The following is a 14,578-nucleotide window of genomic DNA, read 5'->3' on the forward strand; positions in this document are numbered from 1 at the left end:
AACTGAATATTCAGGGGTATACGTCCAATCAAAAAGGCAGACAGGTGGGCAGAGGGGAAGGGATAGCTCAGTTGGTGAGGAATGAAATTCAGTCCCTTGCAAGGGGTGACATGGAATCCGGAGATGTAGAGTCAGTATGGATATAACTGAGAAATTGGGAGTTATGCTATAACTATGCCCCAAAACCGTAGCCTGGATACAGGGTGCACGTTGAATCAAGAGTTAAAATCAGCATATCACAAAGGTGTCAGCATTATAGTTGAACAAAGGGGACTATGCAGCCATGAGGGAAAAGCTGGCCAAAGTTGACTGGAAAGATACCCTAGCAAGGATGACAGTGGAACAACAATGACAGGTATTTCTGGGAATAACACAGAAGGTGCAGGATCAGTTTATTCCAAAGAGGAAGAAAGATTCCAACGGGAGTAAGGGGCCACCGTGGCTGACAAGGGAAGTCAAGAACAGTATACAAATAAAACAAGTATAACATAACAAAGATGAGCGGGAAGCCAGAGGAATGGGTAACTCTTAAAGAACACCAGAAGATGACTAAAACAACAATACGGGGAGAAAAGATGAGGTACGAAGTTAAACGCCTAGAATATAAAGGAGGATAGTAAAAGCTTTAGGTATGTGAAGAACTGAAGGAAATCCACATTAGGCAGCAAATGGTGTTGGCAGACTGCTGGAACTGAAGGCTGATAAATCCCCAGGGCCTGATGGTCTGTATCCCAGGGTACTTTAGGAAGTGGCTCTAGAAATCATGGATGCATTGGTTATCATTTTCCAATGTTCTATAGATTCAGGATCAGCTCCTGTGGATTGGAGGGTGGCTAATGTTATTTAGAATTTAGAAATAATTTTATTGCCACACAACCAAGGTCGGTGGTATTTGGGTTGCCAGCAGCGGTACAATAATAAAGAACACAACCACATTAAAATTTTACACAAACTATGGTTTTATCTCACTTTCTAAGAAAGGAGGGAGAGAGAAAACGGAATTATAGACCAGTTAGCCTGACATCGGTGGTGGGGAAGATGCTGGAGTCAATTATAAAAGATGAAATAGCCGCACATTTGGATAGCAGTAACAGGATCGGTCCAAGTCAGCATGGATTTACAAAGGGGAAATCATGCTTGACTAATCTGGAATTTCTTGAGGATGTAACTAGGAAAATGGACAAGGGAGAGCCAGTGGATGTAGTGTACCTGGACCTTCAGAAAGCATTTGATAAGGACCCACACAGGAGATTAGTGGGCAAAATTAGAGCACTTGGTATTGGGGGTAGGGTACTGACAGGGATAGAAAACTGGTTGGCAGACAGGAAACAAAGAGTAGGGATTAACAGGTCCTTTTCAGAATGGCAGACAGTGACTAGTGGGGTACCGCAAGGCTCGGTGCTGGGACTACAGCTGTTTACAATATACATCAATGATTTAGATGAACGGATTCTAAGTAACATCAGCAAATTTGCAGTGTGAACTGTGAGGAGGATGCAAGGTGACTTGGACAGGTTGGGTGAGTGCGCAGATGCAGTATAATGTGAATAAATTTGAGGTTATCCACTTTGGTGGCAAAATCAGGAAGGCAGATTATTATCTGAATGGTATCAAGTTGGGAAAGGGAAAGTACAAAGAGATCTGGGGGGTCCTTGTTCATCACTCATGCAGGTACAACAGGCAGTGAAGAAAGCTAATGGCATGTTGGCCTTTGCAAGAGGAGTTGAGTATAGGAGCAAAGAGGTCAGTCTGTAGTTGTACAGGACCCTAGTGAGACCACACCTGGAGTATTGTGTGCAGTTTTGGTCTCCAAATCTGAGGAAGGACATTCTTGCTGTTGAGGGAATAGGTTCACGAGGTTAATTCCTGCAATGGCAGGACTGTCATATGTTGATTGAATGGAGCAGCTGGGCTTGTATACTCTGGAATTTAGAAGGATGAGAGGGTATCTTATTGAAATATATAAGATTATTAAGGGATTGGACAAGCTAGATGCAGGAAACATGTTCCCGATGGGGGAGTCCAGAACCAGGGGCCACAGTTTAAGAATAAGGGGTAGGCCATGTAGAACGGAGATCTGGAAAAACATTTTTACCCAGAGCTGTGAATTTGTGGAATTCTCTGGCTCAGAAGGCAGTGGAGGCTGGTTCTCTGGATGCTTTCAAGAGAGTTAGAGTTCTTAAAGATAGAGGATATGGGGAGAAGGCAGGAACAGGGTACTGATTGTGGATGATCATCCATGATCACAGTGAATGGCAGTGCTGGCTCGAAGGGCTGAATGGCCTACTCCTGCACCTATTTTCTATTGTGCGATTCCAGCTGTTTACTCCCAGAGTGGAATTCCAGTTGTGCATGTTGCCCTCATTGCAGCTGTTTGCTGCTACAGGAACAGACCATCGGCTTCACAGTGATCACCACGCTGATGATCCCCTGCAGTTGGATCCTCGCCCACCTGAAGCTGCACCACCGCCTGACAAAGGCCAAGTGAGGAGCCCGCGAATCCCGTTGCCCAGCCATGCTCTGCACTGGAGCCGCTGAATAAAACCCTCTGATCGCAGCCTGGAGCCATGTCCGATTCTTCACAACCCCCCTTCCCACTCTTTCTCCCCACACACTATACCCTCTCCCTTATTTAATTGAGGGTTTTTAAGTAATCATGGTCGACGAGGGTAATGCCCCAGACATTGTTTACAGGGAATTAAACAAGGCCTTTGAGAAGCATTTGCACTGTAGCCAAATATTACATGGGATCCAGGGAGAGCGAGCCGACTGGATACAAAACAAAGCACAAATTGCTGCAGGAATATAGGTCAGGCAGCATCTGTGGAGAAAAAGGATAGGTGACGTGTTGGGTTGGAAACCTTCAGACAAAGGTAGAGAAGGCCTGGTGAATACAGGTGAGGGAGGGGGTGGCAGATGGTTAGAGTAGGTGTCAAAGGCGAGAAATGAAAAGGAAATAAAAGGGTGTCAGTTATAAAGAGAAGAGAAAAAGTAATATTTAGTCTGAAGAAGCTCACCTATTCATGTTCTCCAGAGATGCTGCCTGACCCTCTGAGTTACTCCAGCACTCTGTGAAACGTCATCTATCCATGTTCTCCAGAGATGCTGCCTGACCCTCTGAGTTACTCCAGCACTCTGTGAAACGTCACCTATCCATGTTCTCCAGAGCTGCTGCCTGACCCGCTGAGTTACTCCAGCACTCTGTGAAACGTCACCTATCCATGTTCTCCAGAGCTGCTGCCTGACCCGCTGAGTTACTTCTTTTTAGTGAAATCAAAATCCGGAGGGAGGGATATGGGTGGGTGAGGAAAGATAAGAGGGGGAGAATAATAGAGAAGTGGAAATGGAAGGGGTGATAGTTGAGAGGAGGTAATGGAGTGGGGAGGGGGGGGGGGGAGAAATGTGTGCGCATTGGGGTGGGGCAGAGGGAAGAGGGTGAAACACTTGCATTTGGAAAAAACAAGTCCGGGCAGCATGGAGAGGCTGGGCAGGGTAGGACTGCATGATGTTTATAGAAGTGTATAACATCATGTAGGTATTGGGTGAATGCAGACATGTAACCAGAGTTGGGGAAATCAAGTACCAGAGGGGAAAGATTTATTAGGAACCTGAGGGGCATGTTTTCCACACAGAGAGAGGTGGGTGTATGGAACGAGCTGGAACAGGAGTTTGTGGAGGCAGAGACTATCACTACACTCGAACAGGGAGGGGGACCGCGGTTCTGGTGTTAATTAACGAGGCATGGATCGAGAGCGTGACACTTTATTAAAAGTCTGAGATCTCAGACGGTGAATATTAATCCCACCCACTTCACTCCTAACATCTAAAAAAAACATTTTAAAAACAGGGAGCGTTACGTCCCGGGCGCTGGAACAAAGTGCAGAGGCCGAGCGAGACTGAGCCAGACTGAGCCAGACTGAGCCGTCCACAAACCAGCAGCTGGAAATGCTGGCGGTGCAAGACAGTGACGGGGGGGGGGGGTCTCAGCAACAGCCGGGCCCAGGCCCTGGGGACAGCGTGTCTCTGACCCAGGGGACAGTGTGTCTCTGACCCAGGGGACAGCGTGTCTCTGACCCAGGGGACAGCGTGTCTCTGACCCAGGGGACAGCGTGTCTCTGACCCAGGGGACAGCGTGTCTCTGACCCAGGGGACAGCGTGTCTCTGACCCAGGGGACAGCGTGTCTCTGACCCAGGGGACAGCGTGTCTCTGACCCAGGGGACAGCGTGTCTCTGACCCAGGGGACAGCGTGTCTCTGACCCAGGGGACAGCGTGTCTCTGACCCAGGGGACAGTGTGTCTCTGACTGTCCTGGGAAACTTGGCAAGGAACACAAATCAAACTAGAATTCTACACCCACGTATGACAAGTTTGGCCTCCCCCTCCCTTCAAGCCCCTCCCCCCCACCCCCCAGGCCTCTCAAGACCACCCACCCTCTCCCCCCCCCCCCCCCTCCCGCATGACCGGTTGCTTCAGGAGTTGGGACGTGAACCCCTCTGGGTGGGGGTCAGGTCAGGATGTCCTGAGCCTGATGCTCCACTAGTAGCGCCACATTCTTCACATCTTCACACCAGCAATCCAACCGCTCCTTCATGCCTTTAATCTGCAAAACAGTGCGGGGATTAGCGTCTGCGACCACAGCAGTAACGGGACACTGGGGGTGGTAACGGGACAGATAGAACAGCAGGGAAACTAGAAGCTGCCACTGCAACGTCACCATCGTAACTCAAAGCAAGGTTTGGTAAAGTGATGGCAATGCCCACGTCCCCGGGGTTGGGCTTTATCTGTACCCCTCTCCCCCCGCCCCCACCATCCCAGGCTGGGTTTACCGCCCCCCTTGCCCAGGCCTGTGGAGAATCTCCCCCCCACTTACTTGCTGCAGGTCGAGGACGCGCGGCTGCACCCACGTCATGTGCACGCGCTCATCCACCTCGTCAATGCTGCCGCGGACCAGCCCGACCGACAACGCCTTCATCACCAACAACTCCACCTGTAGATGGAGCACAAGGTGGACGTCACTCACCCCACGGGGCAATGCACACCCCCATCACTAAACCCCGCCCCCACCCCTAAACACCACCCCCACCACGAAACCCCGCCCCCACCTCTAAACCCCGCCCCCACCATGAAACCCCACCCTGCCCCCACCGACAACGCCTTCATACACGGGGCAATGTACACCCCCATCACTAAACCCCGCCCCCACACCGCGGGACTCCCACACACTCACCTCTGTGACGGGGACCTTGGCGATGAGCGAGATCTCCTGGAAGCTGAGCTGCCGGTGATTAGCCGGGCGGGTGAAGGTCATCTACAAAACAGGCAACGGAGCCGCTTCAGCCAGGGATGTGACTCAGCACCGCCCCCCCCTACTCCCCACCTTCCCTACTCCCCGCCCACCCCCCCTCCTCCCCGCCCCCCCTCCTCCCCACCCTCTTTACTCCCCGCCCCCCCTCCTCCCCCGCCCCCCTCCTCCCCCCCCTCTTTACTCCCCGCCCCCCCATCCTCCCCACCCTCTTTACTCCCCGCCCCCCCTCCTCCCCCCCCTCTTTACTCCCCGCCCCCCCTCCTCCCCGCCCCCCCTCCTCCCTACCCCCCCTACTCCCCAGCCCCCCTCCTCCCCGCCCCCCCTCCTCCCCCCCCTCTTTACTCCCCGCCCCCCCTACTCCCCACCCCCCTCCTCCCGCCCCCCCTACCTCCCCGCCCCCCCTCCTCCCCGCCACCCCTCCTCCCCGACCCTCTTCCTCCTCCCCCCCTCCTCCCGCCCCCCCTCCTCCCCGCCCCCCCTCCTCCCTACCCCCCTACTCCCCACCCCCCTCCTCCCCCGCCCCCCCTCCTCCCGCCCCCCCTACTCCCCACCCCCCCTCCTCCCCGCCCCCCCTCCTCCCCACCCTAGGTACTCCCCGCCCCCCCTCCTCCCCGCCCCCCCTCTTACTCCCCGCCCCCCCTCCTCCCTACCCCCCCTACTCCCCACCCCCCCCCCTCCCCCTCCTCCTCCCTCCCCCCCCTCCCCCCGCCCCCCCCCTCCCCCCCTCTCTCCCCCTCCTCCGCCCCCCCCCCCTCCTCCCCTCCCCCTCTCCCCCCCCCTCCCCCCCCCCCCCTCCTCCCCTCCCCCCCTCCTCCCCCCCCCCCCCCCCCCTCCTCCCCCCCTCCCCCCCCCCCCCCTCCTCCCCCCCCCCCCCCTCCTCCCCCCCCCCTCCTCCACCGCCCCCCTCATCCCCACACTCTTTATCCCCGCCCCCACTCCTCCCCGCCCCCCTTCCTCCCCCGCCCCCCCCTCCTCCCCGCCCCCCCTACTCCCCGCCCCCCCCCCTACTCCCCACCCCCCCTCCTCCCCACCCCCCCCCCCCTCCTCCCCGTACTTTACCTCCATGAGGCAGAGCAGTTGGATTTTCTTCATTAGCCGCAGCTCGTTGGCCCTCAGGTCCGGCTACAACAAACCACACGAACCGGTCACTTTGTGGCACCCCACCTCAAACCTTCGCCCTAACCCACACCTGTTGCCCCCACACACACACACACACACACACCTGTTGCCCCCCCCCACACACACACACCTGTTGCCCCCCCACACACAACCTGTTGCCCCCACCCACACAACCTGTTGCACCCCCCACCTGTTGCCCCCCCACACACACCTGTTGCCCCCCCACACACACCTGTTGCCCCCCCACCACACACCTGTTGCCCCCCCACACACACCTGTTGCCCCCCCACCACACACCTGTTGCCCCCCCACCACACACCTGTTGCCCCCCCACACACCCCTGTTGCCCACACACACACCTGTTGCCCCCACACACACACCTGTTGCCCACCCCCACCACCACCTGTTGCCCACACACACACCTGTTTTGGCCCCACACACACACCTGTTGCCCCCCACACACACCTGTTGCCCCCCCCACACACACCCTGTTGCCCACACACACACCTGTTGCCCCCACACACAACCTGTTGCCCCCCCACTGTTGCCCCACACACACACCTGTTGCCCCCCACACACACACCTGTTGCCCCCCACACACAACCTGTTGCCCCCCACACACAACCTGTTGCCACCCACACACACCTGTTGCCCCCCACACACAACCTGTTGCCCCCCCACACACACCTGTTGCCCCCACACACACACCTGTTGCCCCCCACACACAACCTGTTGCCCACACACACACCTGTTGCCCCCCACACACACACCTGTTGCCCCCACACACACACCTGTTGCCCCCACACACACACCTGTTGCCCCCCACACACAACCTGTTGCCCCCCACACACAACCTGTTGCCCCTCCCAACTGTTGCCCCCCCCACACACACCAGTTGCCCCCCACACCACACACCTGTTGCCCCCCCACACACACCTGTTGCCGCCCACACACACACCTGTTGCCCCCCCCCCCCCCCCCCACACACACCTGTTGCCCCCAGCATGTTTTCAGCGCCTGGAAGCGGTCCACGTTGCCGCTGTTAAAGGCGAACAATGTGTCGATCAGCCACTGCTTGTCTGTGGTTCGTAGAGACTCAAGGACCGGGTGCATCAACTGTGGACAGAGAACTCTCCCCGCGTCAGATAACTCTCCCTGTGTCACCCACACCCTCCCCTCGTCACCCACACCCTCCCCTCGTCACCCACACTCTCCCTGTGTCACCCAATCCTGCACCACTCCCCCACCAGCGGCCCCACCCCCATCTACTCACCAGCTCCCCGAAGTTGTAGACTCCCTCCCCCAGCAGCCCGGCCAGGCCCAGTGTGAACGCTCGCTCCTGGTGCTCTGCCACTGAACACACACACACACACACGTGTTAGTCCAGACCCCGTGTGAACACACACGCGTGTTTAGACCAGACCCCGTGTGAACACACACGCGTGTTTAGACCAGACCCCGCGTGAACAGTGTGAAACCCATGGGCGGTGGGGGCGGAGTGAGGTGGGGGCTGGGGGGAGTGAGGTGTGGGGTGGGGGAGTGAGCTGTGGGGTGGGGCATGGGGCAGTGAGGTTGGGTGGGGGGGGCTGTGGGCAAGTGAGGTGGGGGAGGGCTGCTGTTACCGGGCAGATCTTTGATGTCGATGCAGCCCAGGAATCGCAGGGCGTCGCGGTAGTAGGAGGCGTAGTTGCCGACGATCTGGTAGTACTTGCTGGACAGGTCGTAGAAGCGGCCGTGCACCGTGGTGATGCCCGGCAGAGCGGTCAACATCTCGTCCACCTCCTCGATCGTTTTCTGGAACAAAACCACTGGTGTGAGGCACACGGACACGTCACACGGACATGTCACGCACACACACGGACATGGACACGGACCCTGTCACACGGACATGTCACGCACACACACGGACATGGACACGGACCCTGTCACACGGACATGTCACGCACACACGGACACGTCACGCATACACACGGACACTGGTCTGACACCCGCACAAACACACATTGGGCACACAGCACGTCACACACACGGACACACAACGAGCACGGATCCGTCTTCACATGCATGAACACGCAAACCCAGTCATACATGCATAAACACGCAACGGTCACGGGTCCGTCACACCCAACATCTGCCCTGCAAACACCCCCCCCGGGTAGGGAATATGCCCGACAGCTCCCCCCCCCCTCTCCCTCCGGGTATGGAATATGCCCTACAGCTCTCCCCGCCCCCTCCCCCCACCTGCCTTCTCCTCAAAATCTTTGACACCCAGATTAATCAAGTATCTGTCAATCTCCGCTGTTAAAATGCCCATTGCCGTGGCCACCACAGCCGTCTGTGGCAATGAATTCCAGATTCACCACAAACTACTCGCTTCACACCTGCAGCAGAAACCTGATTAACTGACCCTGCAGCTCGTTCAGGGAACAATATCTGCTGTAACTCTACCTTGGTGACTGGGAGATCCCCCACATTCAACTTCAGCGCTCCAATGGCTGTTTTACACAGGATCACTGCCTCATCACTCGACTTGACCTGAATGAAGGAAAGTTGGTGAAATAAATATCATAGTACTATACCTACTAAACCATGTGCAGTGGAAAGCAACAAATTCACCTTTTCTCTCGTCTTTTCCAAAAATGTCAAAGCCACATTAGGATCTGCAGTGAAACAAACAACATCAGAAAAGTGATCAACATCTTAAGCTTTACAGGATACATAAAATTGTTAATCCTCAGCACATCCTGCTTGTGCGACACTGTTAACATGGAACAGAAGAACATCCGACCACACAGTAAACAGAAGATGCACAAACAACTCAGATCAGGCAGCATCTGTGGAGAGAGAGGATTAACGGGATGGGTCAGGATTGCAGGTGATACGTAGATGGGGTTGCAGTCGGCATTCACAACATCTCAAAGCCTGACAGATGTCAGTGGTTGCACACCAGGAACAGCCCAGGTGAGGGGCTCAATGTGGAGTTAGCCCACCTGGAACCAACATGGAATAGCTCACCTCCCCTCCCCAAACTCTACCCCCTCCATCCCCCAGCTCAACCTCACCCCAGTCTCTACCCAACCCCCCTGCCTCCACCTCCCCCCAGCACAACCTCTCCCCCCCACCTCTCCCCAGTATCTACCCAACCACCCCAGCCTCCACCTCCCCCCCACCTCTCCCCTGCCTCTACCCCCCACCCTCATCTCCCCTCCCCCCACTTCAGTCACTCACCCGTCATCTGCCGCACCACGTGTAAAACGATCTCGACGAGGGACAGAGGGTTGATCCTGTAACAGTTACAAAGGCTTTAACCCACAATATCGATTTCCCGATTGTTGCTCCCACCTGCCAAGCAACGTTGCTACGAGAAGCTGCATTTCCTGCACAGCGCTGGGAATGTGAGCTGCAGGGAAAGGGCTCAAGGACCTAGTACTCACCACATGCACAACTGTGGCAGAGTGGTGAACATTTAGAGTGAGCTGCTTGAGAATGAAGTGGTGGCAGATACAATCACAACGTTAAAGGCATTTGGAGAGGAAAGGAGGAATGTAGAACGGTGAGTCAAGTTGAAGGATTTGGAATATTGGGAAGGTTGTTAAACAGAAGAGATTCGCCAGGATATTACCTGGGCTTGCGGGCTCAAGTTTGTGACATTTTCAATAGGCTGTTTCTTTGGAGCATTGAGGGGGGTGATCTTATCGAGGTATACAAGATCACAAGGGGCATGGATAAAGCAAACGCTCAGTCTATTCCCCCAGGGCAGAGGATTCTAAAACTAAAGGGCACAGGCTTCAGGTGAGAGGGGTAGAGGGTACGGGCTATAGGAGAGAAGGGTAGAGGGCACAGGCTTCAGGTGAGTGGGGTAGAGGGCACAGGCTTCAGGTGAGAGGGGTAGAGGGCACAGGCTTCAGATGAGAAGGGAGAGATTTATGAGGATACTCGGGGGCTTTGTCACTCATTGGGTAGTCCATATACGGAATGAGTTGCTCGCGGAACTGCAGAAGCCGGTACAATTTTGATTTTTAAAAGCCTTGAACCAGATATTTGGATAGGAAGGCTTTAGAGGGATCGGGAGCAAATCCCAGTCTATGGACAAGGTGGGAACAAGGGCCTGTATAATCATCTGAACTTTAATGAGCGGCCTTGAAAAAATGGTGCAATAAATTTAAAACCGTAACATTCATGAATGAAGAGCAATTAAAGTCTCACCTGTGTTCAAATTCACCGATGAAATTCTCATACAGCTGAAAGAGAATAATTCCCAGTTACAGCGGCAACAACAGCAGGTTGGACAGGTTAGGGTCAGGGTTATGGTGGGTGACGGGGTCCTACCTTGATCAGCCCGTCACCTGTGGCGAAGCAGGGATCCTGCACAAAGGTCAGCAGTTCCACGGTCAGCTGGTGCCAGAGCCTGTGGTGCAACGGGACAGAGTGAGGGAGGCAGACACACGTGACACACGCAGACACGGAGACACACGCAGACACAGAGCGTGACGTGACACGCAGACATGGAGCGTGACGTGACAAACGCAGACACGGAGCGTGACGTGACACACGGAGACACACGCAGACACGGAGACACACGGAGACACATGCAGACACGGAGGCACAAGCACACGGAGCGTGACGTGACACACGCAGACATGGAGCATGATGTGACACATGCAGACGGAGCGTGACGTGACACACGCAGACACGGAGCGTGACGTGACACATGCAGAGGGAGCATGATGTGACACATGCAGTGGGAGCATGACGTGACACATGCAGAGGGAGCATGACGTGACACACGCGGCAGACACAAGGATAGGACAACAGCCTCCCACGCATGACACATGCAGGGGACACGCAGACACGGGCTAGGACAGCAGCCATCCACGCAGTGACCAGACACGCAGGAACACACAGACATGGGACTAGGACAGCAGCTTCCACCGAGCTTGACGTGAAGCACGTGGCTGACACGCAGCAACCTCCCACATAGGAACATGTGACACACGCAGCAGCACATGACACATGCAGGGGACACAAGACAAGGCAGCAATGTCCCACACAGTGTAACATGACACATGCAATGGACACACATCTGCTCCGAGTAACCGCAGAGTGAACACGCCATCGACCCACAGTCCCCACTGCCAGGACAGGCCACCAGGCGGCCGAGAGACCCTGGGCCTCATCATTTCGACAGCAGCCCCCACCTGGTCGGTGTGGTAGTTACAGCAGCCGGTCCAACATTCGCAGACAAGGCCCGGCCATGGGTTCAGCCCAGAGGCACCGGCCGACCAGGCCAAACGTCAGCCTGGGGGTGGGGGGTGGGGGCAAGAGTAACTTGGGAGAACAGGGCCCATTAAAGTACAAAGTATTCATCTTGTGTAGGTATGTTGCAAAGCCTACCTGAAGTGTCGCTGAAAATCTGTCGCTTCGGGTGTGCGCGATTTTGGCGCCGTTTAGAGGGGGCGGGTTTAAAACGCGATTTTCTCTAGGCTGTTCCAATCGAAAATGTTCAGCCTAGTTAATTATTAACGAAAAATCGCTGAAAGACCCCGTCGCAAAAGCTATTATTAGGTTTAAAGGCCTTGAATAATAGTTATAGTAGTTTAAAAATCAATCTCTAAACCCGCGACCGCCAGCAACCGCAGGGTCTCATAAAGCAAACCACAGAAGGTTGGCTGTATATTTTTACATTAAAAAGGGCTTCTAAAGATCCCTTTATACAAAGTTTAATATTGCGAGTAGCTCATTTTGGGCCCATTATATCCCGCAGTATTTTTCTGGGCATTTGGGGCACAGATCTACCGCAATGTGAACGTTCTAAACCAGCGCGTTCCACAGGGACCCACTGGAAAGCTGATTTAAATGGGCATTTATTTACAGCAATTAAACACTAAATTCCTTCCATTTGGCCTATAAATTAATGTAAATGAGATTTTAAAATCATGTTTTATTGTGAATTATTTGTGAATATTATTTGGACATTTAGGCTATTTAAAAATGTTAATCATTTATTAAGAAATGGATAGATGTTTAGATCTAGTAATTGAAGTCTGAAATTAGCTACAATTAGGTAACTAACTAATTATATGCTTTAATTTCAGGTCATCCAAGTAAGATTATTTTATATTTGTTTCAGAATGCTTCAATCTATGATAACTGAAAATTTCATTCAGTTCTCTTAATTTTTATGAAAGTTATGGGCTTTTGACTGTTCACGATCACAGCTTTTTTGTTATGTCCATAGAAAATCAATAGGGAACAAGATGCTCATTTCCCAGTATGAAAATGGCCATAACTTTTTAAATACTTGAGATATGAAAGTGAATTAGGTGTCAAATTAAACTTATTTTTATGCTTTATCTGATGGGATAAATTACAGACTTGATTTTTTAAATCTCAAAATTTTGTAACATTGCTACTATGTGTGGAGCCACAGGAGATGGAGGAGGAAGAATGAAGTGAATATTTGTCCTCTGTATTTACTATGTCGAAAGACATGGATGCTGGGAACTCCAGGATGTAAATAGTGAAGTCCACATTACAGAAGGAGGAGATCTCAGAGGACCCAGACCTGATCAAGTGAATCCTGGGCCATTGTGGGAAACGAGGGGAGAGTTTTCAGGGTCAGTGAGCCCACATGTAGACTGGGCGATGATTTTGCTGAACATCTCCGCTCAGCCCGCCTGGACCTACCTGATCTCCCGGTTGCTAAACACTCTAATTCTTCCTCCCAATCCCACACAGACCTTTCTGTCCTAGGCCTCTTCCATTGTCAGTGAGGCTAAACATAAATTGGAGGAACAGCACCTCATATTTTTCTTGGGCAGCTTACAGCCCAGTGGTATGAATATTGATTTCTCTCACCAAGTAACCCCGGCATTCCCTCTCTCTCCATCCCTCCCCCACCCGAGTCGCACTAGCTTCTCGTTTTCACCTTACAAACAGCTAACAATGGCCTATTTCCTTTGTCAGCTTTACTTTTTGGTCTATCTTACATTCATTGCAGTGGTAGCTGTGAGGAGGATGCTAGGATCCAGCTGCTACAGTCAGGCAAACGCCTCCGTTGCCATGCTGTGAGAACGGAGAGGTTGAGAAGGAGTTTCTTCCCTGAGGCCATTAGGACTGTAAACTCCTACGTCACCAGGGACTAACTTTACTGTACCACTCTACTGGTTTTTTTTATATTGCTGTTTTTTCCCTTTTTCCTTCCGCCCACAATATTTAATATGTAAAAGAATATGTGATTCTGTTTCATTCTGTTTGTAGTTTGTTTGGTTGTTTGTCTTTTTGCACAAAGTCCGCGAGCATTGCCACTTTTCATTTCACTGCACATCTCAAATGTGTATGTGACAAATAAATTTGACTAGGAGGCTGCAAGGTGACTTGGATAGGTTGGGTGAGTGGGCAAATGCATGGCAGATGAGGGTGAGGGCGAGGGGTGGGGGTGACGGTGGGGGTGGGGGTGGGGGGTGAGGGTGGGGGGGTGAGGGTGGGGGGGTGGGGGGTGGGGGGTGAGGGTGGGGGGGGGGTGAGGGTGAGGGGTGCGGGGGTGGGGGGGTGAGGGTGAGGGTGGGGGATGAGGGGTGAGGTTGGGGGGTGAGGGTGAGGGGTGGGGGTGAGGGGTGGGGGTGAGGTTGGGGGGTGAGGGTGAGGGGTGAGGGGTGGGGGTGAGGGTGGGGAGTGGGGTTGGGGGGTGAGGGTGGGGGGGTGAGGGTGAGGGGTGAGGGGTGGGGGTGAGGGTGGGGGTGAGGGTGGGGGGTGAGGGTGGGGCTGGGGGGTGGGGGTGAGGGTGGGGGTGGGGAGTGGGGGTGAGGGTGGGGGGTGGGGGGTGAGGGTGAGGGTGAGGGGTGGGGGTGGAGGGTGGGGGTGGGGGGGTGAGGGTGGGGGTGAGGGTGGGGGTGGGGGTGGGGGTGGGGGGTGGGGGGGTGAGGGGTCGGTTGCGGGGTCGGGGCCGGGGTCAGGGCCGGGCGGGGGCCTCACTTCTTGTTGTACAGCTCCTCCATGCTGTGCCAGTGGGGGCCGAGCTCGGCGCTGGCGCTGCTCTGTTGCTGCTGCAGGAAAGCGCTGACGTCCCGCATGGTGGCTGCCGGAAGTGAAGGGCCCGATTCCGCTGGCGCAGGCGCGGCGGCTGCTACCGTAATACACCCAGTGAGGGGCCGG

The 14,578-nt window shown here is 54.4% G+C and overlaps 1 protein-coding gene across 1 annotated transcript; it reads right to left on the bottom strand.

The window, feature by feature from the left end:
* Positions 1-3,746: 3,746 nt before the first annotated feature.
* Positions 3,747-14,546, bottom strand: psmd13 (proteasome 26S subunit, non-ATPase 13). The gene is made up of 13 exons (XM_033038598.1): positions 14,399-14,546; positions 10,754-10,832; positions 10,631-10,665; positions 9,653-9,708; positions 9,041-9,084; positions 8,873-8,959; positions 8,047-8,218; positions 7,698-7,777; positions 7,415-7,540; positions 6,365-6,427; positions 5,228-5,308; positions 4,871-4,987; positions 3,747-4,600 (listed from the first exon to the last, which is right to left on the bottom strand). The coding sequence occupies exons 1-13, from the start codon at positions 14,494-14,496 to the stop codon at positions 4,505-4,507; spliced, it is 1,134 nt and encodes a 377-aa protein (XP_032894489.1). The 5' UTR covers positions 14,497-14,546; the 3' UTR covers positions 3,747-4,504.
* Between the last annotated feature and the right edge of the window lie 32 nt (positions 14,547-14,578).

Source organism: Amblyraja radiata, chromosome 20 (assembly GCF_010909765.2).
Source record: "Amblyraja radiata isolate CabotCenter1 chromosome 20, sAmbRad1.1.pri, whole genome shotgun sequence".
NCBI lineage: Eukaryota > Metazoa > Chordata > Chondrichthyes > Rajiformes > Rajidae > Amblyraja > Amblyraja radiata.

What these genes read in the sequence shown, in the direction of transcription:
- psmd13 (XM_033038598.1), bottom strand. Translation starts at nt 14,496, where the DNA reads ATGCGGGACGTCAGCGCTTTCCTGCAGCAGCAACAGAGCAGCGCCAGC. An exon ending in TGGAAAAGACGAGAGAAAAG is followed by an intron (nt 8,960 to 9,040) that starts GTGAATTTGTTG and finishes TCCTTCATTCAG; the next exon opens with GTCAAGTCGAGTGATGAGGC. An exon ending in CCAAGGTCCCCGTCACAGAG is followed by an intron (nt 4,988 to 5,227) that starts GTGAGTGTGTGG and finishes CTCCATCTACAG; the next exon opens with GTGGAGTTGTTGGTGATGAA.